At 42.0% G+C, this 22,608-nt stretch overlaps 1 protein-coding gene across 9 annotated transcripts in view; it reads right to left on the bottom strand.

Moving 5' to 3' along the window:
* LOC132399358 (E3 ubiquitin-protein ligase MGRN1-like) overlaps window positions 1-22,608 on the bottom strand; it is a 149,139-nt gene that overhangs the window by 119,402 nt on the left and 7,129 nt on the right. For 6 of the 9 annotated variants that reach the window (XM_059979616.1, XM_059979617.1, XM_059979621.1 and 3 more), the window contains exon 1: window positions 4,195-4,438. The exons of 2 other annotated variants lie outside the window; for them this stretch is intronic. In XM_059979616.1, the coding sequence (XP_059835599.1) occupies window positions 4,195-4,423 (229 nt within the window). In that variant the 5' untranslated portion in view covers window positions 4,424-4,438. Of the gene's footprint in view, window positions 1-4,194; window positions 4,439-12,622; window positions 12,764-22,608 lie in introns of those variants that run through there. One more of the 9 variants, XM_059979620.1, reaches the window with a different exon arrangement.

Genomic DNA, 22,608 nt, shown 5'->3' with positions numbered 1-22,608 from the left:
AAAAGAATAATAAGGCGTGCGCTCATTCTGAAATACTACAAACTGTTGCATTGAATATCAATATTACTGACAGTGAAAAGTATCTTTATCAATTTAATTAATCCACTTTTCAATTATACAGTAATGTTACCGCAGTTGCACAGAGTAGGAGACTATGGCTTGAAAAATGGTGCAAGGGGGAGGGATTCAAATTTCTGGGGCATTGGAACCAGTTCTGGGGGAGATGAGACCGGTATAAACAGGACGGTCTGCACCTGGGCTGGGCTGGACTGGAACCAATGTCCTAGGGGGAGCGTTTGCTACTGCTGTTCAGGAGGCTTTAAACTAATGTGGCAGGTGAATGGGAACAAGTGCAGAGAGACAGAGGGGTGTAAAATGAGGGTGGAAGCAAAAAGTAGTAAGGTGAAAAGTAAAAGTGGCAGGCAGGCAAATCCAGGGCGAAAAGCAAAAAGAGCCACTTTTCAACATAATTGTATAAGGGCTAGGAGTGTTGTAAAAACAAGCCTGAAAGCTCTGTGTGTCAATGCAAGGAGCATTCGTAACAAGGTGGATGAATTGAATGTGCAGATAGTTATTAATGAATATGATATAGTTGGGATCACAGAGACATGGCTCCAGAGTGACCAAGGATAGGAGCTCAAAATCCAGGGATATTCAATATTCAGGAGGGATAGGCAGGAAAGAAAAGGAGGTGGGGTAGCATTGCTGGTTAGAGAGGAGATTAACACAATAGAGAGGAAGGACATTAGCCTGGAGGATGTGGAATCGATATGGGTAGAGCTGCATAACACTAAGGGGCAGAAAACGCTGGTGGGAGTTGTGTACGGGCCACCTAGCAGTAGTAGTGAGGTTGGGGATGGTATTAAACAGGAAATTAGAAATGCGTGCAATAAAGGAACAGTATTTATAAAGGGTGACTTCAATCTACATATAGATTGGGTGAACCAAATTGGTAAGGGTGCTGAGGAAGAGGATTTCTTGGAATGTATGCGGGATGGTTTTCTGAACCAACATGTCGAGGAACCAACTAGAGAGCAGGCCGTTCTAGATTGGGTATTGAGCAATGAGGAAAGGTTAGTTAGCAATCTTGTCGTGCCAGGCCCCTTGGATAAGAGTGACCATAATGTGGTGGAATTCTTCATTAAAATGGAGAGTGACATAGTTAATTCAGAAACAAAGGTTCTGAATTTAAAGAAGGGTAACTTTGAAGGTATGAGACGTGAATTAGCTAAGATAGACTAGCAAATGATACTTAAAGGGTTGATGGTGGATATGCAATGGCAAGCATTTAAAGATCGCATGGATGAACTACAACAATTGTTCATCCCAGTTTGGCAAAAGAATAAACCAGGGAAGGTAGTGCACCCGTGGCTGACAAGCGAAATTAGGGATAGTATCAAGTCCAAAGGAGAAACATATAAATTAGCGGAAAAAAAAAGTGGCACACCTGAGGACTGGGAGAAATTCAGAGACCAGCAGAGGAAGACAAAGGGCTTAATTAGGAAAGGGAAAAAAAGATTATGAGAGAAAGCTGGCAGGGAACATAAAAACTGACTGTAAAAGCTTTTATAGATACGTGAAAAAAAAGATTGGTCAAGACAAATGCAGGTTCTTTACAGTCAGAAACAGGTGAATTGATCATGGGGAACAAAGACATGGCAGACCAATTGAATAAATACTTTGGTTCTGTCTTCACTAAGGAGGACATAAATAATCTTCCACAATTAGTAAGGGATCAAGGGTCTAGTGAGATGGAGGAACTGAGGGAAATACATGTTAGTAGGGAAGTGGTGTTAGGTAAATTGAAGGGATTAAAGGCAGATAAATCACCAGGGCCAGATGGTCTGCATCCCAGAGTGCTTAAGGAAGTAGCCCAAGAAATAGTGGATGCATTAGTGCTAATTTTTCAAAACTCCTTAGATTCTGGATTAGTTCCTGAGGATTGGAGGGTGGCTAATGTAATCCCACTTTTTAAAAAAGGAGGGAGAGAGAAACCGGGGAATTATAGACCGGTTAGTCTGACATCCGTGGTGGGGAAAATGCTAGAGTTGGTTATCAAAGATGTGATAACAGCACACTTGGAAAGAGCTGACATCAACGGACAGTCAGCATGGATTTGTGAAAGGAAAATCATGTCTGACGAATCTTATAGAATTTTTTGAAGATGTAACTAGTAGAGTGGATGGGGAGAGCCAGTGGATGTGGTATATTTAGATTTTCAAAAGGTTTGTTACAAGGTCCCACACAGGAGATTAGTGGGCAAACTTAAATCACACGGTATTGGGGGTATGGTATTGATGTGGATAGAGAATTGGTTGGCAGACAGGAAGCAAAGAGTGGGAGTAAACAGGACCTTTTCAGAATGGCAGGCAGTGACTAGTGGGGTACCGCAAGGCTCAGTGCTGGGACCCCAGTTGTTTACAATATATATTAATGATTTAGACGAGGGAATTTAATGCAGCATCTGACACGAAGATGACATTAAGTTTGCTGATGGCACGAAGCTGGGCGGCAGTGTTAGCTGTGAGGAGGATGCTAAGAGGATGCAGGGTGACTTGGATAGGTTAGGTGAGTGGGCAAATTCATGGCAGATGCAATTTAATGTGGATAAATGTGAGGTTATCCACTTTGGTGGCAAGAACAGGAAAACAGATTATTATCTGAATGATGGCCGATTAGGAAAAGGGGAGATGCAACGAAACCTGGGTGTCAATGTACACCAGTCATTGAAGGTGGGCATGCAGGTACAGCAGGCGGTGAAAAAGGCAAATGGTATGTTGGCATTCATAGCAAACGGATTTGAGTACAGCAGCAGGGAGGTTCTACTGCAGTTGTACAAGGCCTTGGTGAGACTGCACCTAGAATATTGTGTGCGGTTTTGGTCCCCTAATCTGAGGAAAGACATTCTTACCATAGAGGAAGTACAGAGAGGGTTCACCAGATTGACTCCTGGGATGGCAGGACTTTAATGTGAAGAAAGACTGGATGGGTTTGGCTTATACTCACTGGAATTCAGAAGATTGAGGGGAGGGATCTTATTGAAACATATAAAATTCTAAAGGGATTGGACAGGCTAGATGCAGGAAGATTGTTTCCGATGCTGGGGAAGTCCAGAACGAGGGGTCACAGTTTAAGGGTAAAGGGGAAGCCTTTTAAGACCAAGATGAGGAAAAACTTCTTCACACAGAGAGTGGTGAATCTGTGGAATTCTCTGCCACAGGAAACAGTTGAGGCCGGTTCATTGGCTATATTTAAGAGTAAGTTAGATATGGCCCTTGTGGCTAAAGGGATCGGGGGTATGGAGAGAAAGCAGGTATAGGGTTTTGAGTTGGATGATCAGCCATGATCATACTGAATGGCGGTGCAGCCTCGAAGGGCTGAATGGCCTACTCCTGCACCTATTTTCTATGTTTCTATGATCATATTAACACAAATGAATATTGAAGATTTCAGAAAACAAATTCTGAGAAGTCAGGAATCAACAGCAAAGCAATTCTGTGCAACATCATCAGTTTTCAAACAGGCATTCAAAAATCTTAAGGTTCATCAGAGATCAAACAATTTCAGTTCAATATTACTCAGATTAAGACCATAAGACACAGGAGCAGAATTAGTCCATTCAGCTCATCAAGGCTGCTCTGTCATTTATTCATGGCTGATTTATTATCCCTCTCAACTACATTGTTCCCATAACCTTTCAGGCCCTTACTAATCAAGAACCTATCAACCTCCACTTTAAATATACACAATGACCTGGCAACCACAGCCATCTGTAGCAATGAATTCCACAGATTCACCAACGTCTGGCTAAAGAACTTCCTCATCTCTGTTCTAATGGAACGGGTTGTTCTAAAGCTGTACCCGTTGACCCTAGATGCTTCATATACAGAGGAAGAAGTACAGCAAAGTAGTATGATTAAGCATTTTAACTGAGTCATGGTACACACTAGGCAACTTACAGTAAGGAAGCAGCAAACCAACTTGGAAACATGCATACTTGAAAGCCTGCACAAAAAGAGAGCCCAACACTCAGAGACCCAATTGATTCATTGCCCTATCAAAAGACTGCAGACATGCCTGCCACATTCTTGTAATCAAACTGATTTGGTACATTCCTCCCACCCACCCCCACCCCATCATGGATGGCGAACAGAGGAAGAGAATCAGTGAGATAAAGTCAACTAGCTGGCATACCCTTGTGGACTACCATCTCTCTGCCTTCCTGGTGAAATGATGTTGAGGTCAGGGAGCTGTGAGTCCCCTCTTCCCTTGATGAAGCAAGCGTCCATGAGATCATCAGCAGAGGACGCTTCTGTAGCTTCCCCAGCTCCCTTGTCAGTTCTCTGGCATATATAATCCAGATGTCACCAAACAATTCGAATTGTATTGAATTTACTTTAATTCTAACATCCTTCACATCCATGAGGAGTAAAAATCTTTACGTTACGTCTCCATCTAAAACGTGCAAGGTAGAATGATAGTTATTTATAATAAATAGAACAATCTATGTAACAGATGTAATCAATGTAACTCAAATCAGCGTGAGTTAATCAGTCTGATGGCCTGGTGGAAGAAGCTGTCATAGAGCCTGTTGGTCCTGGCTTTTATGCTGTGGTACCATTTCCTGGATGGTAGCAGCTGGAATAGATTGTGGTTGGGGTAACTCAGGTCCCCAATGATCCTACAGGCCATTTTTACACACCTACCTTTGTAAATGTCCTGAATCATGGGAAGTTCACAACTACAGATGCGCTGGGCTGTCCGCACTTCTCTGCAATCCTGCGATTAAGGGAGGTACAGCTCCCACTCCTGGGAGTGATGCAGCCAATCAGGATGCTCTCAATTGTGCCACAGTAGAAAGTTCTTGGGATTTGGAGGCCCCATGTTATACTTTGTCAACCATCTGAGGTGAAAGAGGCACTATTGTGCCTTTTTCACCACACAGCTGGTGCGTACAGACCACGTGAGGTCCTCAGTGATGTGGATGCCAAGGAACTTAAAGCTGTTAACCCTCTCAACCCCAGATCCATTGATGTCGATACAGGTTTGCCCGTGCCCCTCTCCATTGCTCCTGTAATCCACAACCAGTTACTTTGTTTTTGTGACCCTGAGGGACAGGCTGTTTTCTTGACACCACTACATCAGAGAGATGACTTCTTCCCTGTAGGCCACCTCATTATTGTTTGAGGTAAGGCAAACCTCAAACCTCAAAAATGTACTGTCATCGGCAAATTTAATTAGCAGATTAGAGCTGTGGGTGGTGACAGTCGTGGGTATACAGGAGAGGACTTAGTACACAGCCCTAATAGGCTCCTATATTGAGAGTTAGAGGGGTAGAGGTGAGGGAGCCCACTATTACCACCTGCAATCTGACACGAAGTCTAAGATCCAGCTGCACAAGCTTTAACTATCTGTCAGCTCAAGTTCTGCTACTTAACCATGACAACGCTGGATGATAGCCGGCAGCCAGGTTTCTTCTTGCGAGATGTACGTGCGAGACTTTGTCTGTGGTCCACCAAATATTTGTGTGGTCTGGTATGCATATCTTATTCTTGTTTCATGGCCTTTTGCTTGCCACAAATTTGCTCCTGGAAGGCCGGCTATAGATCTTATCGGTGTGTAAGGTGCACTTAAACATTCACTCAGCAGGCAAGTTCGTTTGAGACAAGTGAGAAATGGACAATGAAACTGCTTAATTTTGCCAACTCACCCTGTGTTTCGTTGGAAAGGTCTTGTTTCACCATTTGCATTCACGTCTTCCAATCCTTCTGATGCTTCGTGATACGGAGCTGTTGTCAGTTATCTAAACAAGCCTCTTAATTCATGTACTTCTGAAGGTTACCTGTACCACATCTGCTCTCTGCACTAGGTCAAATTTTCCTGTCTTTGGACTTACAGCAATGGCAATGGGTGGGCTTGTAAAATTTCAGCTGGCATTTGCGTTAAACTTTAATTAATCTGCTGGACCACAGTATTTAACCAAAGCATTGGCATGGAAAACACACTGGTGCTTTTATAATAGAGAATTCAGTTATTGCAGTTATTGACAGCATCTTTTTAACCCAATTTCTGCCCAACATATTAGGCATTTGGCCTCCCTTGACCACATGCATAGTTAAGTGAAATAGATCACCCGGTGAACCACACACTCCCACACTATCTCTAGTAGAGCCGTGGAACTGAGCTTGCTGGTCATAATTTTGGAATCTGGCTCAAGGATAGTTTGCATATCTTTGTAACAGTTGACCCCGTATCCAGCTCAAATTTCACAGGCTGGATGTCTACTGTGACGTAACCAAGTAAAGAGGTTGGGTTTACTGGCCAGTGTAATGGGTTTGGAAAAAAGTACCCACTTCTTTCTTCTGTTCCCTTGTGCAGAGCTGATAGTTGAATCCTGCCATTTTCTTATGGCACAATGCTTAGCAAACTTTCTTGAGCTCACTCTCTAGAGTCCTACCTTCTGACAGAACCAGCAGACGGTCTTTTAATGCTAGCAATCAGACTATTGGGTATGACTTTCACCACAGCAAGATATCTCTATGGAGGTTTACGTGATCTGCCTGGAGACTGTAGGGTGTGGGTTGGTAGCTGCTGGCAAACATTGATGTTTTCAGGAGGGGGCTCCTGTTCCAGTACTATCTGAATCAGTGTGGATAGGGGCTGGCTGAATCTGTGTAAGGCCTCTCTTGACTGCTTCCTGGTGGTGAGCTATGGAACACGCTTTATCCCAAGACAAATCATGCATTTTCAACAGGAATCTCTCCTGTGTCCTTCCATCTTGGACTCCAACAATCAACTCTTGGATAAGCATCGCTTCTTCGAATTTGCTCGGGGAATATTTTCATACTTGCATTCCTGCACCACTAAGGTCAGTTTTATAATAAAATTATCTACAGCCTCACAAGGTCTGCTGAAGCTGTCAGAACCTGAAGAATGCCATAAAGACGTTGCCCTACATCCCCAAAACATTGTCCAAAACCTCAAACATGTCTGTTATTTCAAATCTGTTCTATAGGTGCAGAGCATCAAAGTAGTTCTGCTCAAGGTCTCCCAATTACATGCAAAGAAACTTGAGTTACATTGCTTCCTCCAGTTTTGCGGCTAGTGTTAAAACCTCAATGTAGTCCAGAAAGGTTTTCTTCCATTGCAGCCATGTTCCAGGGGTCAGTGCACCCAAAATGGATTGGGTGCTCAGAGTAGGGGGGCCATTTTTGTTTTCATCCTTGTCACAATATGTTGTGCATGTTCCAAGCAAGAACTACAATGGAGTGGTATGATAAACATTTTTACTATCACATTATCAACGGTACACACTAGGAAGCAACAATCTGCACCCACCAAGATGAAAACATGCGCTCTTGAAAGTCCACACAAAAAGGGAGAGCCCTTTGCATGTAGAAGGCTCAATTGACTCACCGCACTATTAAACAGCCACAGGTGCACCTTCCACATTCTCATAATCAATCTTATATGGTACACTAGACATTCTCAATATTTGAAATATCCAAGTCAAGTCACTTTTACTGTCATTTCGACCGTAACTGCTGGTACAGTACATAGTAAAAATTATTTTTTTACTACATAGTAAAAATATGTTTTTCAGGACCATGGTGTTATATGACACAGTACCAAAACCAGACTGAACTACTGAAAAAAACAACACAGAGAAAGCTACACTAAACTACAGACCTACACAGGACTGCGTAAAGTGGACAAAAACAGTGCAGGCATTACAATAAATAATAAACAGGACAGTAGGGCAAGGTGTCAGTCCAGGCTCTGGGTATTAAGGAGTCTGATAGCATGGGGGAAGAAACTGTTACATAGTCTGGTCGTGAGAGCCTGAATGCTTCGGAGCCTTTTCCCAGGTGGCAGGAGGGAGAAGAGATTGTATGAGGGGTGCATGAAGTCCTTCATAATGCTGTTTACTTTGCGGATGCAGCGTGCAGTGTAAATGTCTGTGATGGCGGGAAGAGAGACCCCAATGATCTTCTCAGCTGACCCCACTATCTGCTGCAGGGTCTTGCGATCTGAGATGGTGCAATTTCTGAAAAAGGCAGTGATGCAGCTGCTCTGGATGCTCTCAGTACAACCCCTGTAGAATGTGATGAGGATGGGGGTTGGGAGATGGACTTTGCTCAGCCTTCGCAGAAAGTAGAGACGCTGCTGGGCTTTCTTTGCTATGGAGCTGGTGTTGAGGGACCAGGTGAGATTCTCCGCCAGGTGAACACCAAGAAATATGGTGGTCTTAACGATCTCTACCAAGGAGCCTTCAATGTTCAGCAGGGAGTGGTCGCTCCGTGCCCACCTGATGTTAACAACCATCTCTTTTGTTTTGTTCACATTAAGAGACAGGTTGTTGGCACTACACCAGTTTGTTAGCCGCTGCAACTCCTTTCTGTAAGCTGACTCGTCATTCTTGCTGATGAGACCCACCACAGTTGTGTCATCGGCGAACTTGATGACGTGGTTCGAGCTGTGTTTTGCAGCACAGTCCGCTCCACATCCACTCTATCAAGGCCTTTCAATTTCTTCCTCATTCTTCTAAACTCAAAGAGCGTACAGGCCCAGAGCAAGCAAATGCTCCTCATATATTAACCCTTTTATTTTAGTGTTCATTTGCATTAACTTCCTCTGATCCCTCTCCAATAGCAACACCATCTTTTGTAGATATGGGGCCCCAATCTGCCCACAATATTCCCGAAAGCAGCCTGATCAATGCTTTATAAAGTCTCAGCATTACTTCCTTGCTCTTATATAGTCCTTTCAAAATGAAAGCAGCATAGAGAGCAACTTCAGTTATTTGTGGACTTAGGCACATACAATGCTAAATGCAGAAGTCAAGACTTACTAAGTCACCAAAGGCAACACATTGTCATGAGAAAACCCTCACTCAGGTCTGTGCCAGGTCAAATCTGGGGTTCCATCTCATATCCATCAATTCCAATGGGATATCCAAGCTCACAGAATGGGAGGCAAAACCAGTTCTTTAATCACTTACAATTTACTTGTTCTCGTTAATTATTTTTAAAACATACTTTGATTTGACATCTTCTAATGTCTCCAAGTCAGGGTTATTAAAAAGAAATTAACAACTTGTCAGCATTAATGAAAGGAAAGAGCCCCACTTCCAGATTTACCTTCTTTTAAAGCCAATCAGGCAGCAATCCAAGGGGTCATGTGGCAGGAGGTTGTGGAGGTGGTGGAATGGTAAATCTGGCCATGAATACCTATGGCCCAACCCACAAACACAAAAGCTTTTTGGGCAAAAGTAGGAAATGAGTGCTAGAGGTTAGGGGCCAAAACACAATTCAAATCCAGCTATTTTGAGACCATATATCCACAGCCTGCAGGTGAGCAGAAATAAACTACCCTCATGCCTACACCATCAGTACGTTCTACTCCTATCCCTGCCCTTTTCTCATTAAAAGCGATGGATGATGACCAAGGAAGAACAGCAGCCGGTTATCAGTAACAGCTACAACAGGGATAAAATATTTTTACAAAGAGTACAAATTGCTAGCTTACACATCTTCCTCAGAAGAGGAAGACGGACTCTTACAAATTCCAACTATGAATAAAAAGCCAGTTTCACGGACCTTCAACTTCAACGGACTATCTGCTTTGTCTGCAGCACAGCTATGATCTTTTGAAGTCCATCTTACAGCTCAAGTAGAATATTAATTATTATTTTATTTAACTATGGACAGCAATGATCTCATGCAACATTCTTAAACAAATCTTCTGGATTTAAAATTTTTAAACACCCATTTGATTTTTGAAATGTCTCATGCTCAACACAAATGGATTTTTATGGTCTTCATTGGTTCAGTGTAAAACTCTGCCAAAGGCAGTTTTCAGAACTTACAATTCACTGAATGAACCACTACAAATTTGAAAAACTGCCAGGAAACATTTGTAAATTCATTTGTAAATGCTGTTAGAATTTCAAATTCTCCTCCCTACAGAGTGACTTTTTAAGCTAAGTTGCACTTGAAGTTGCAATATGCATCTGAACAGTGTACTCAGGAAAAGATACCATCGTTTACAGAAGGCATGTTCATTCCATCTCAATCACTTAAAAACATGTTTATTATCAAAAATATATTTTTGTGGAGTAGCATATTAAACAAGAGCACAAATGTACTAAAAACTCTGAAACTATACAACATGATGTACATGATGTAACAAATAGCACATTGCAAATTTGACTTTAGTTTGGTAGGGTTCAAGTTCCAGTAAATAAGTTTCACTTCACACTCAATGATCTATAAATTGGTGCTTCAATCACAGTTCATTGATTCAGATGTATGACATATACAGTGAAATACATAATTTGCATTAACAACCAATACACCCAAGGCTGAGTTAGGGACTGGCCATTGGTGCTGCTACACATGCTACCGCTGACATAACATGCTCACTACGTTGAGCAGAACAAAACAAGCAGCAGCAACAACACCACAATACAGCACAACAAGCCCCGCTTTCACCATTCCACCCATTCACACACACAGGCATGCCTACAACCCGAAAACAGGCTGCCTCCGGGTCTCCAGTCCTTGGCCCTAGACTCACAGACATCAGATGAGACTTCGCTGACAACTGGGGCAAAACCCCAGTACTTGCCAATCATAGATTTGACTTTTGGGCCTCAACTCCCAGACTGTATGGACCACCAACCCCAGTGATATGGGGGTGGAGTGGGGGGAGAAGTTGTCACAAGCCCTCATGTCTTCTTCGGGCATTTACCTCCAAGCTTGCAGACTTCGATCTTCAACCTTCAGCTTTCTAACTCCAGACACACTGAGCTCTGGACCAACCTTCTGCTTTGAACTCTTGACTTGATGACATCTGAGTATTGACCCAGTACTCACAGGTCCAACTTGCTTGGACCTCTAACCCTGATGACTTTGGGGGTTACCAGCCCTCATTATTTCCGCCTGTATGGATCTCCGATAAGGACTCACTAACTTGGGGATCTCTGGTCTCCTCAGCACCTGCCGAGGCGACCTCCGGGATTGGTGACGTTTGACCACAGAGCAGTCCCACCCGGACTCCAAACACTGGTTTCTACCCAAACTCCTCATTTACTGCCCCTAACCTACAACTCTCCATCATCCCTGTCCCCAAAATCTTACCTATGAACCTAATGTTGCGAGAATAAAGTCACCGGAGAAAAGTACTAGTAGATGTGAAGCAGTCTGTGACTGTAATAATATTGGTTTCATTGTTGATCTTGCAACCCTTCATTCCATGTAACCCTAGAAATTCAAATTGTTCAAAATCAAATACATCCTGTTACCCCTTCAAGGAGCTGGAAAGAACAGAAATGATAGAGAAAGTGAAATAATGAAATGGAGTTCTTACAGGAAGAAGGGTGAAAAGTTTATTTGAGACAGCTGAGGGAATTGGTAGACTCATAATAGATAATAATTGCTAACATATTCCCTGAGATGAAGGTACAGATGTCAACAGGGAACAGTCAAATATGGACCGTATGAAAGTGAAGGCAGGGTGGAAACTGGCATTAAGTTACTGAATACATTTTGATTTTGATGTGTTATAACAACTGAAGCCTCTTCACAGGAGCTTTATGAACCAAATTGGACATCAAGTGGCATTTGCTGATATTAGGACTCATGGCAAGAGCTCAATCAAGAGATATATTTTCAAGTACATTTTTATAAAATGAGAGGGGTAGAAGGTTTCAGGCAATAATTATAAAGTTCAGTGTTGACAGTTGAAGTCACCAATGATGTAATGATTAAAATGAAGAGAGCGCAGGAAACCAAACATGGAGTACTGCAATTATCTTGCAAGGCTGAAGAGCTAAAAGAGGATGGTGCAATATGTGTGAGGTACAGAGTGGTGTGTGCACAGAAGGGAGGAGGATGTGGAACCAACGGCATTAGAAAACAAAAGATGAGAATTATAAAAATTAAAAATTATGTATACTTCACTTTCCAACTGACAGTTATGTGATTTTCCAAATTCTATCACCACCACTTGCTCCCACCCTGCGAATCAGACAAGAGACAACAGATTCTGAAAACAGGAGCAACATATAAAAAGCTGGAGGAACTCAGTGGGTAGTCAACATCATCTGTAATTTCCCTACATAGATACTGCATGATCTGCTAAATACCTCCAGCTTTTTGTGCATCCCTCATCCAAATCTACACTCTGACAAAACGGCTGACTTTAAACAATCACAAATGAGTATGGGATCTAATATGATTTGAGTGCCATCATTATACAAAAATCCAATAATCTATGGGGAAAGTTATTTTACAATGTGTACATTACTAAATCTGAATTTATTTATATGCTAAAAATGTTGTTCAATGTAACCTCCCTTACTGCACACAAAGAATAGAGAAAAAAACATTTATTTTTTTAAAAAGTGAAATGTGTGGGATCTAAGTTCAATAAAACCCAAAAATATACTTGTTTCAGTGAGGGAGAGGGAGAAAACAAAAAGAAAACTCCAAAGCGTTTTAAAAGGTTACAATAGGAAAATACCTGTGGGATTTGGCTGGCAAACCTTTTTAAGCACTTCACATACTATAGAAGCTGACTCTAGTCCCAAAATACTGCAAAAAAAAAGTAAAATTATTACCTCCAACATGTTTCTCCATTCAATTTCCCAGTCCAATTTTATATCAAATTAAACACAGTGAATGGTCAGAGATTTGTTTGAAATAGAAAGGACAAGCTGAGAAATAATGTTTAAAAGATTTAACACCTCCCTTTTCCTCTAAACCAGTTGCCACCAGTTTGGCATCCTTCAAGTTAATGAAAATTTCCATGGTAATAATTAAACCCTTAACATTCCTAACTTGTTAGTGGAAAGGTTTAAACCACTCATTAAATCTCAGGTTTTATGTTTATTAGCATTTCAAAGCAACTGTACTGCTGCCACACGAAGAAATACAAATTTCACAATATATAGGACAATGATAATAAATCTGATTCTGAACAGGAAAGAAATTTCTGTTTGCTCAAAATATTACATTCCCAAATGTCAATTTGCCTACACTAAAAGCAGCTTGGCTTAAACCAAAAAAGATGGAAATACTATACATTTTCAAAGACAAAAAGTCATAATATGTGAATGCAGGAGAAAGCCCAAAGACAACCCGGTACATTCCACAATTACACACACAAAAAAAGTGCTGGAGTCAGGCAGCATCTGTGGAAGTGAATAAACAGTCGATGTTTCAAGCCAAGACCATTCTCCAGGATTGGAAAGGAAGGGGGAAGAACCCAAAATAAGGTGGGGGGGGGGAAGGTGGAAGGAAACAAGCTTGAAGGTGATAAGTGAATTCAGGTGAGTGGGGAGGGAGGGATGAAGTAAGAAGCTCGGAGGTGATAAGTGGAAAAGGCAAAGAGATAGGGAACAAGGAATCTGATAGTATCATGGATACTGATAGAAAAAGGAGAGTGTATCATGGGAGAATGTGAAGAAGGAGGGGCGCCAGGGGGAGGTGGGGAGGTGATAAGTAGGTGAGGAGAGAGTGAGGAAATGAAGGGGGGGCAGAAGGAGAGGGGAAAAAAATAAGAAATTGTTCATGCCATCAGGTTGGAATCTACATAGACAGAATGTGAAGTGTTGCTTTTCCAACCTTAGAGCGGCCTCATCCTGGCAGTGGAGGAGGCCATGGACCGACATGTTGGAACAAGAATGAGTATAGGAATTGGAATGGTTGGCCAATGGGAACTACTTCTTTTGCGGATGGAATTGAGGTGCTCAACAAAGCACACACCTAATCTACCTCGGGTCTCAACAACATAGAGGAGGCCACAACAGGAGCATCAGATGCAGTAGATGACCCCAATAGATATGCATGTGAAGTGTTGCCTCACCTGGAAGGACTGTTTGGAGCCCTGAATTTATGTGAGGGAAGAGGAGAATGGACAAGTGTAGCATGTCTATCACTTGCAGAGATACGTGCTGGGAAGGATATGAGTGGAGAGGGACAAATGAACAAGGGAATCAAGGAGGGAGTGATCCCTACAATAGTTAGGGGGGGAGGTAAAGGTGTGTTAAGTCCCACTCCAAGGTGGTAGGGTCCTATTGAAAATAGCAGGAGTTGTGGAGGCTCATGAAGTGGTAGGTGAGGACAAGAGGAACTCTATCCCTACGAAGGCAACAGGAAGATGGGATGAGGGTGGATATTTGGGAAATGGAGGAGAAGAACATGAGGGCAGCATCAATAGTGGAGGAAGAGAAACCCTGTTCTTTGAAGGAGAATATCTCTGATGTCCTGGAAAGGAAAACCTCATCCTGGGAACAGATGTGGCAGAAACAAAGGAACTGAGAAAAGGGAAAGGCACTTTTACAGGAGACTGGGTGGGAAGAGGTATAATCAAGATAGCCACAGGAATCAGTGGGTTTATAAAAGATATCAGTAAACAGTTATTTCCAGTGACTGAGATCAAGAAAGGGAAAAGTGTCAGAAATGGACCAAGTTATTTGATATATTATACAAAATATTTTGTGATTGATGGATTTGAATAATGTCTGCCTATTTATAAATTTGCCTTTCCTTTGCCTCTAGCCATTCTGATATTACCAGAAAAACTATATGATGAATAGATACCACGGTATATCAATTCTTACTCTTTGCAACCTTTGATAAATAATCACATCAAACATTTATAACACTCCAGTTCTCTCACTCATTTTGACTGCATTTGATCAATTCAAATCTGTTAGTCTATTGTCAGTTAAGTCTTATTTGTTTACCTTCCTGCCCCAAGACTGTTCCACAACAACTTATCCCTGGACCCTTCTTTTCTTTCACCAAATCGCAGCTCTCCTAATGCCACTGTCTACAGATATAGAGTAAGATCCACTTACAAATATCAACACCTAAATCAACCTCCATTTCTCAACAATTGCCTGTCTCAATGCTGTCCAACTATTCTTCCAATTAATAGTCTTGCATAAATCACATATTCTTCCTTCTCAATATTACGAATGCTATTCAGCCATCACTGCAAACTCTATACTTCAAGAGCAATCTTATCCCCTTCTAGCCCTGATCAGATTAATTTCCAAATCCGATTCCTCACCATCCCTTGTATACTTCACTTAACCTCCAAAGCAGTTCACCTGCAGTTGAAACCCATGTCTATCTGTTACCTCTGGATAATTATTCAAAACTCTCTTGATTGGCTCCTCTTCTTCCTGACTCTAACCATTGGTCACCACTGGACAGACTGTTGTGGAACAGTCTTGGAGGAGGAAAGTAAAACAAAATGTCACCATGCTTATCCTGTCTACACCAACATCCTTTTTTCTGTAACTTCTAACAACACACTGATCAACAAGATCTGAATCTCCATGCGTCAAATCAGAAATCCATATCCCATGTTTTATCAATCCCTTATCGTTCCCTTGCACTGCAACCTGTGCAGTACAAACTTCATGCTCCACCACATTCTGTGCAGCAAGCCTGCCCAGAGGGGTTCTTGTGCTAATGGCTCGCTTTTGTATGATCCAAGAGATCATGTCAGAAAACTCCACCAAGCTTTTCACATCTTTCATCAAATCCATCTGTGACTAAATTATTGATAATCCAACCCTATAATATCGCCTTTGGACAAACATCATGCATGATTTAAAATTCTTTAGTGCATTGGAACATATCTTTTGTTAAGGCACAAATTGCAAATTATTGCTATTAAGTACCCTTGCAAAAAAAAATTAGATATCAAGATTTTATTCAATATTGCAAGGAGAATCAGAATTACAAGTGACAAAAAGTCCTACAAATCAATTTTCTGTTAATTCGTCAGTTAAACACATATTCCACGAAAGCATGAACTACTTAGCGTTCATGCAAATGCATTTCATGCTTCCCGGCCAGTCACTCCTCAACTTATTATGGAGTATCATTATAGTAGTTAATAGATGCATATTCCCACAATTTACTGCAACTTTTAATAACAATAACAATGGATCACACCCTTCGCAGCAAACCGCAAACCAAGTTGTCTTTCTAATCTACAGATTAAAATTAAACTGTAAATTCAAAGTTTCTTTGTGACGTACAAACTTATACATGCTGTCTCATGTATTGCTGATCTTTAGCCTGTGACAAGCAAAGATTGAAATGGAGATGCAATGAATAGTCTTAGCAAGCTTAAATGGATAAACATTTTGAAATTCTCACTTTGGATTGCTATCCAGTGGCACTTGCTAACAAAAAAACTCGTCATCTTCCTCATAAAAGAAAGTTAAAGTCAAGGTCGAGTTTATTGTCATATGCACAAATACAGTGTGAGAGCAAAATGGTGCCAGTGAACCATGGCAACATTCTGTGGGGAATGTACAATACTTCTAAACATATCTCTTGATTTACTCTCACTGCAATCTGCAGCATATAATTTCCCTTTAAGCAATGTACTTTTAAATCGACTTATAAATCTACAGGCTTCATGGCCTCATGAAGGACTCAGCAAACTCTCAAGCAAGCAGGTACAGCACTTCTAAGCGGACAAAGGTTCAATTGCCAGAGCCAAAAGCGAGGTTGGGGGACAGGAGAGGGAACACTCCAAGCCAGGTTGAAACAGAGGAATGAGACTCCCTCTACTCAGCACCTTGTTAGCAAACGTGCAGTTGCTAGAGAACCAAATTGAGGACCAAAGGTCAAGATTGCTGTATCAGAGGGAAATGAAAGATAGTTGTGTTCTATGTTTGAACGAGACGTGGCTTACTCCCAGCACACCAGGTATAGCAATCAGACCCAAAGGTTTCTCGATTCACGGGATAGACCGAGCTGCTGATTCAGAAAAGGCAAAAGGTGGAGGTGTGTTTCATGATAAACACTCAGTAGTGCTCTGATGTGGCGGTTTTGTCAAACCTGTGTTCCGGTCAAATGCCGTCCATTCTACTTATCGAGGGAGTTCTCCTCCATAATTCTGACTGTAGTTTACATACCACCAGCAGTATAATCAAGCACTTGAGATACTGTACAATGCAATCTCCAAACAAGAAAAAGTTGATCCAGTTGCATTTCGAATCATATTTGGGACTTCACCTGGGCTAGTTTGAAGAAAACTCTGCCCAATTACCATCAGCATATAACCTGCAGCACCAGAGGTCCCAGCACACTAGACCACCATTACACTAAGATGAGGAATGCCTACCATTCCATGCCTAGGCCGCATTTCAATAAAATCTGGTCACTTGGCTGTCCTTCTCCTACCTGCATATAGGCAGAGCCTGAAGAACAAAGCTCCAGAGATCAGGACAACAAAGGGGTGGTTGTGGGAGGCAAAGGACTGACTACAGGATTGCTCTGAGTCAGTGGACTAAGCCTTGTTCAAGAACTCATCTGTGGATCTGAATGAACATACCATGATTGTCAGATACTTTATTAAAATAATTGTAAACGAATGAGTCCCTACATGGTGGACCCATGAAAAGCATACAGCCTGTTAGAGTGATTTTTGGGTTAAGGTCATTTACATTTAGCAAATGGCTTTGGCTACCAGTCTTTTGTTCCTTGAAAATGTATTGTGGATTTAATGTGGAACAATGCATTCCTAAAGCTGTGAATCCCAGTCCACAGACAATGCTGGCACCCGTGGGATGGATGCGAATCAGAAGGTGAGGTTTGCATGTAGTTTCAACAGAAAGCATTGTATATACTTTGTAAATATGGAATTGTCCTATGTGTTCCAACATATAAATATCAAACCCCATGTTGAGCCAGCAGACCTTTCCACCGAAAGCATCTCCATATGATGCCTGCTGTATCTTGTTTTGTTGAATAAAGAAGCTGCTTTGTATCTGCCAGTCATTTTCTCCGGCGATTTTGTTCACGCAACAACACAGCCCAGCCGAAGTACTAAAGGTTTGTGCTGATCAATTGACTGAAGTGTTTACTGAGATCTGTATTTAACCTCTCACTTCGGCCACTTACATCCACAGTGATGAAGTGTTTCAAGAGGTTGGTGATGAACCATAACAACTCCTGCCTGTGAATCGACTTGGATCCACTCCAGTTTGCCCACTGGAGTGATAAGTCCACAGCAGTTGCCATCTCACTGGCTCTTCACTCAACCCTAGAACACCTGGGCAGCAAAAATGCATACATCAGGCACAAGAGAAAATCTGCAGATGCTGGAAATCCAAGCAACACACACACACACACAAGATGCTGGCAGAACTCAGCAGGCCAGGCAACATCTATGGAAAAGAATAAACAGATGATGTTTCAGGTCAAGACCCTTAATCGGAACTAAAGAAAAAAAACGAAGTCAGAGAAAGAAGTTTGGGGGGTGGGGGGAAGAGGGAGAAATACAAAGTGGTAAGTGATAAGTCAAATGAGGAGAGAGGGAGGGGTGAAGGAAAGAGCTGTAAAATTAATTTATGGAAGAGATACAGGACTGTATAAGGGGGAATCCAATAGGAGAGGACAGAATACCATGGAAGAAAGGGAAAGGGAACAAGCACCAAAGAGAGGTGATGGGCCAGTTTAAGGAGATAAAGTAAGAGAGGGAGATGGAAATGAGAATGGGGATTCAGGGGCATTACTAGAAGTTCGAGAAACCAATGCTCATGCCATCAGTTTGGAGGCTACCCAGATGGAATATAAGGTGTTGCTCCTCCAACCTGTGTGTGGCTACATTGTGGCAGTACAGGAGGCCATGAATTGACATTTCATAATGGGAATGGAAAGTAAAATGAAAATGGTGGCCACTGGGAGATCCCACTTTTTCTGGTGGACAGAACATAGGTGCTCGGCAAGGTGTCCTCGCCAAAAATATTATTCTCCATAATTTCCGCCATCTCCAATGGGACCCCACCACCAAGCACGTCTTTCCCTCCTCCCCACCTTCTGCTTTCCACAGGGATCGCTTCCTATGCGACTCCTTTGTCCATTTGTCCCTCCCCACTGACTTCCCTCCTGGTACTTATTCTTGCAAGCAGAATAACAGCTACACCTGAACTCTATACCTCCCTCACTACCGTCCAGGGCCCCAAACAGTCCTTCCAGGTGAGGCGACACTTCACCTGTGAGTCCGTTGGGGTCATCTACTGTATCCAATGATACCAGTGTGGCCTGTATCAGTGAAACCTGACAAAGATTGGGAGACTGCTTCACCAAGCACTTACATTCCATCCGCCCGGATCTCCAGTTGCCACCCATTTTCATTCTACTTCACATTCCAACATGCCAGTCCACGGCCTCCTCTACTGATGCAATGAGGCCACACTCAGGTTGGAGCGGCAACACCTTAAATTCCATCTGGGTATCCTCCAAACCTGATGGCATGAACATTGATGTCTCAAACTTACAGTATTTGCACGCCCCTTCACCATCCCCATTTCCCTCTCTCACCTCATCTCAATCCCTGCCACCACCTCCCTCTGGTGCTCCTCCCCCTCCTTTCTTCCACAGCCTTCTGTCCTCTCCCATCAGATTCCCCCTTCTCCAGCCCTTTATCTCTTTCACCAATTGACTTCCCAGCTCTTTACTTCACCACTCTCCCTCCTCCGGTTTCACCCACCACCTACCACTTTGTATTTCTTTCTCCCCTCCTCCACCTTCTTACTCTGACTTCTCATCTTTTTTCTCCAGTCCAGATGAGGCCCAAAATGTCGACTGTTTACTCTCTTCCATAGATGCTGCCTGGCCTGTTGAGTTTGTCCAGCATTTGTGTGTGTTGCATAGATCAGGATTTTTCTCATCAAATGCAGCTCAGCATTCAATACCATCGTCCCCTCAAAACTAACCAATAAGCTTCAAAACCTTGGCCACAATACATCCTTGTGCAACTGGATCCTCAATTTCCTCTCTTGCAGACCCCAGTCAGTTCAGATTGGTAACAACATCTCCTCCGCAATCTCCATCAGCACAGGAGCACCACAAGGTTGTGTGCTCTACTCACTTTATACTTATCTGTGTGGCCAAACACGGGTCCAATGCCATATTCCATTTTACTGATGACCCAAATCAAAAGTGGTGATGGTTCAGTATAAAAGGAGAGAGATTGAAAATCTGGCTGAGTGGCTCACCTCTTACATAATGTCACCAAGACCAAGGTGCTGATTATTGACTTCAGGAGGAGAAAATCAGAGGTCCATGAGACAGTTCTTATTGGAGGATCAAAGGTGGAGAGATTGAGCAACTTTAAATTCCTCTGTTATTACTTTGGAGGACATGTCCTGGGCCCAGCACGTATGGGCAATTACAAAGAAAGCACCTCTACTTCCTGAGGAGCTTGCAAAGACAACTAAAACTGTGACAAACATCTACAGATGAAAAGTGACTGACTATATCACTGCATGGTATGGAAACACCAGTGCCATTGAATGGAAAAACCTACCAAAAGTAGTGAATACAGCTGATTGGTTGAAGGGAAGTAGTAGCTGTTCTGTGTGCGTGTTCAGGTTTCTCCTGCTCAAAGGAAGCCGCACAAGCCCCACAGATGGTGAGGTTCTCCGAGTCTTTCAAGTCTTTCTTGATAGTTTTACATCAAGTCACGAAGCTTTGGTTAGGTGAGCATATTTTGACCTTTAAAAACCTCAGCAATTTTAAATCAGAAAAATTCTAAGTTCTTCAGTTAAGTACAAAGATTTGTCAGAGGAAATAACCAACATGCTCTCTTCAGATAAGAATCACTCTATTTAATGGCAGGGCTATTTGGAGTTTTCATGGAATATAGATTAATAATTCAGCGAAGACCAGCTTTGAACTCATTCTACGTAACCTATTAATAGAGCTGGGTAATTTTACCCATTTTACATGAAGTGAGAGAGAGAAAAAACTTCAGTGTACACACTTACAGTTGCTTACAAAAGTTTGGGCACCCCTGGTCAAAATTTCTGTTACTGTGAACAGCTAAGCATATAAAAGATGACCTGATTTCCAAACGGCATAAAGTTAAAGATGACACATTTCTTTAATATTTTAAGCAAGGTTACTTCTTATTTCCATCTTTTACAGTTTCAAAATAACAAAAAGGAAAAGGGCCCAAAGCAAAAATTTGGGCACCTGCATGATCAGTACCTAATAACACCCCCTTTGGCAAGTATCACAGCTTGTAAACACTTTCTGTAGCCAGCTAAGAGTCTTTCAATTCTTGTTTGGGGGATTTTTGCCCATTCTTCCTTGCAAAAGGCTTCTAGTTCTGTGAAATTCTTAGGCCATCTTGCATGCACTGCTCTTTTGAGATCTATCCACAGATTTTTGATGATGTTTAGGTCAGGGGACTGTGAGGGCCATGGCAAAACCTTTAGCTTGCACCTCTTGAGGTAGTCCATTGTGGATTTTGGGGTGTGTTTAGGATCATTATCCTGTTGTAGAAGCCATCCTCTTTTCATCTTCAGCTTTTTTTTTTACAGACAGTGTGATGTTTGCTTCCAGAATTTGCTGGTAATTAATTAAATTCATTCTTCCCTCTACCAGTGAAATATTCTCTGTGCTACTGGCTGCAACGCAAGCCCAAAGCACGATCGATCCACCCCCGTGCTTAACAGTTGGAGAGGTGTTCTTTCCATGAAATTCTGCACCCTTTTTTTTCCAAACATACCTTTGCTCACTGCAGCCAAAATGTTCTATTTTAACTTCATCAGTCTACAGGACTTGTTTCCAAATTGTATCAGGCTTGTTTAGATGTTCCTTTGCAAACTTCTAACGCTGAATTTTGTGGTTAGGATGCAGGAAAGGTTTTCTTCTGATGACTCTTCCATGAAGATCATATTTGTGCAGGGGTCGCTGCACAGTGGAACAGTGCACCACCACTCCAGAGTCTGCTAAATCTTCCTAAAGGTCTTTTGCAGTCAGAAAGGGGTTTTGATTTGCCTTTCTAGCAATCCTACGAGCAGTTCTCAGAAAGATTTCTTGGTCTTCCAGACCTCAACTTGACCTCCACCATTCCTGTTAACTGCCAGTTCATAATGTATTTCTTAATGCATTACGAACTGAGGAGATGGCTACCTGAAAACTCTTTGCTATCTTCTTATAGCCTTCTCCTGCTTTGTTGGGCATCACTTATTATAATTTTCAAAGTGCTAGACAGCTGCTTAGAGGAGCCCATGGCTGCTGATTGTTGGGACAAGGTTTGAGGTGTCAGGGTATTTATAAAGCTTTGAAATTTGCATCACCTGGCCTTTCCTAACAATGACAGTGAACAAGACATAGCCCTAACAAGCTAATTAAGGTCTGAGACCTAGGTAAAAGTTATCTGAGAGCTCAAATCTCTTGGGGTGCCCAAACTTTTGCATGGTGCTCCTTTCCTTTTTTTAACTCTAAAATTGTACAAGACAAAAATAATCCACTAATCTTCTTTAAAATATTGAAAACAATGTTTCATCTTTAACCTTATGACTTTTGGAGATCAGTTCATCTTCTACTCACTCAACTATTCACAGTAACAGAAATTTTGACCAAGGGTGCCCAAACTTTTGCATGTCACTGTATATTAAGTTTGAAGAACCATGAAGATGTCATTACACTAGAAAATGATTGCACTAATTATTTCAATTTTCATCTCACTCCATTAAAAGTCACAATAGATAATCCCCAAACCTTTATTCTTTCTGATGCTTGCTAAATATTATAAGGTTTTTAATGAAATGATTAC

The sequence above is a fragment of the Hypanus sabinus genome, chromosome 9, assembly GCF_030144855.1.
Source record: "Hypanus sabinus isolate sHypSab1 chromosome 9, sHypSab1.hap1, whole genome shotgun sequence".
Lineage (NCBI taxonomy): Eukaryota > Metazoa > Chordata > Chondrichthyes > Myliobatiformes > Dasyatidae > Hypanus > Hypanus sabinus.
Note: the sequence above shows the minus strand (reverse complement) of the source record. Positions and strands in the feature narration are given on the sequence as shown.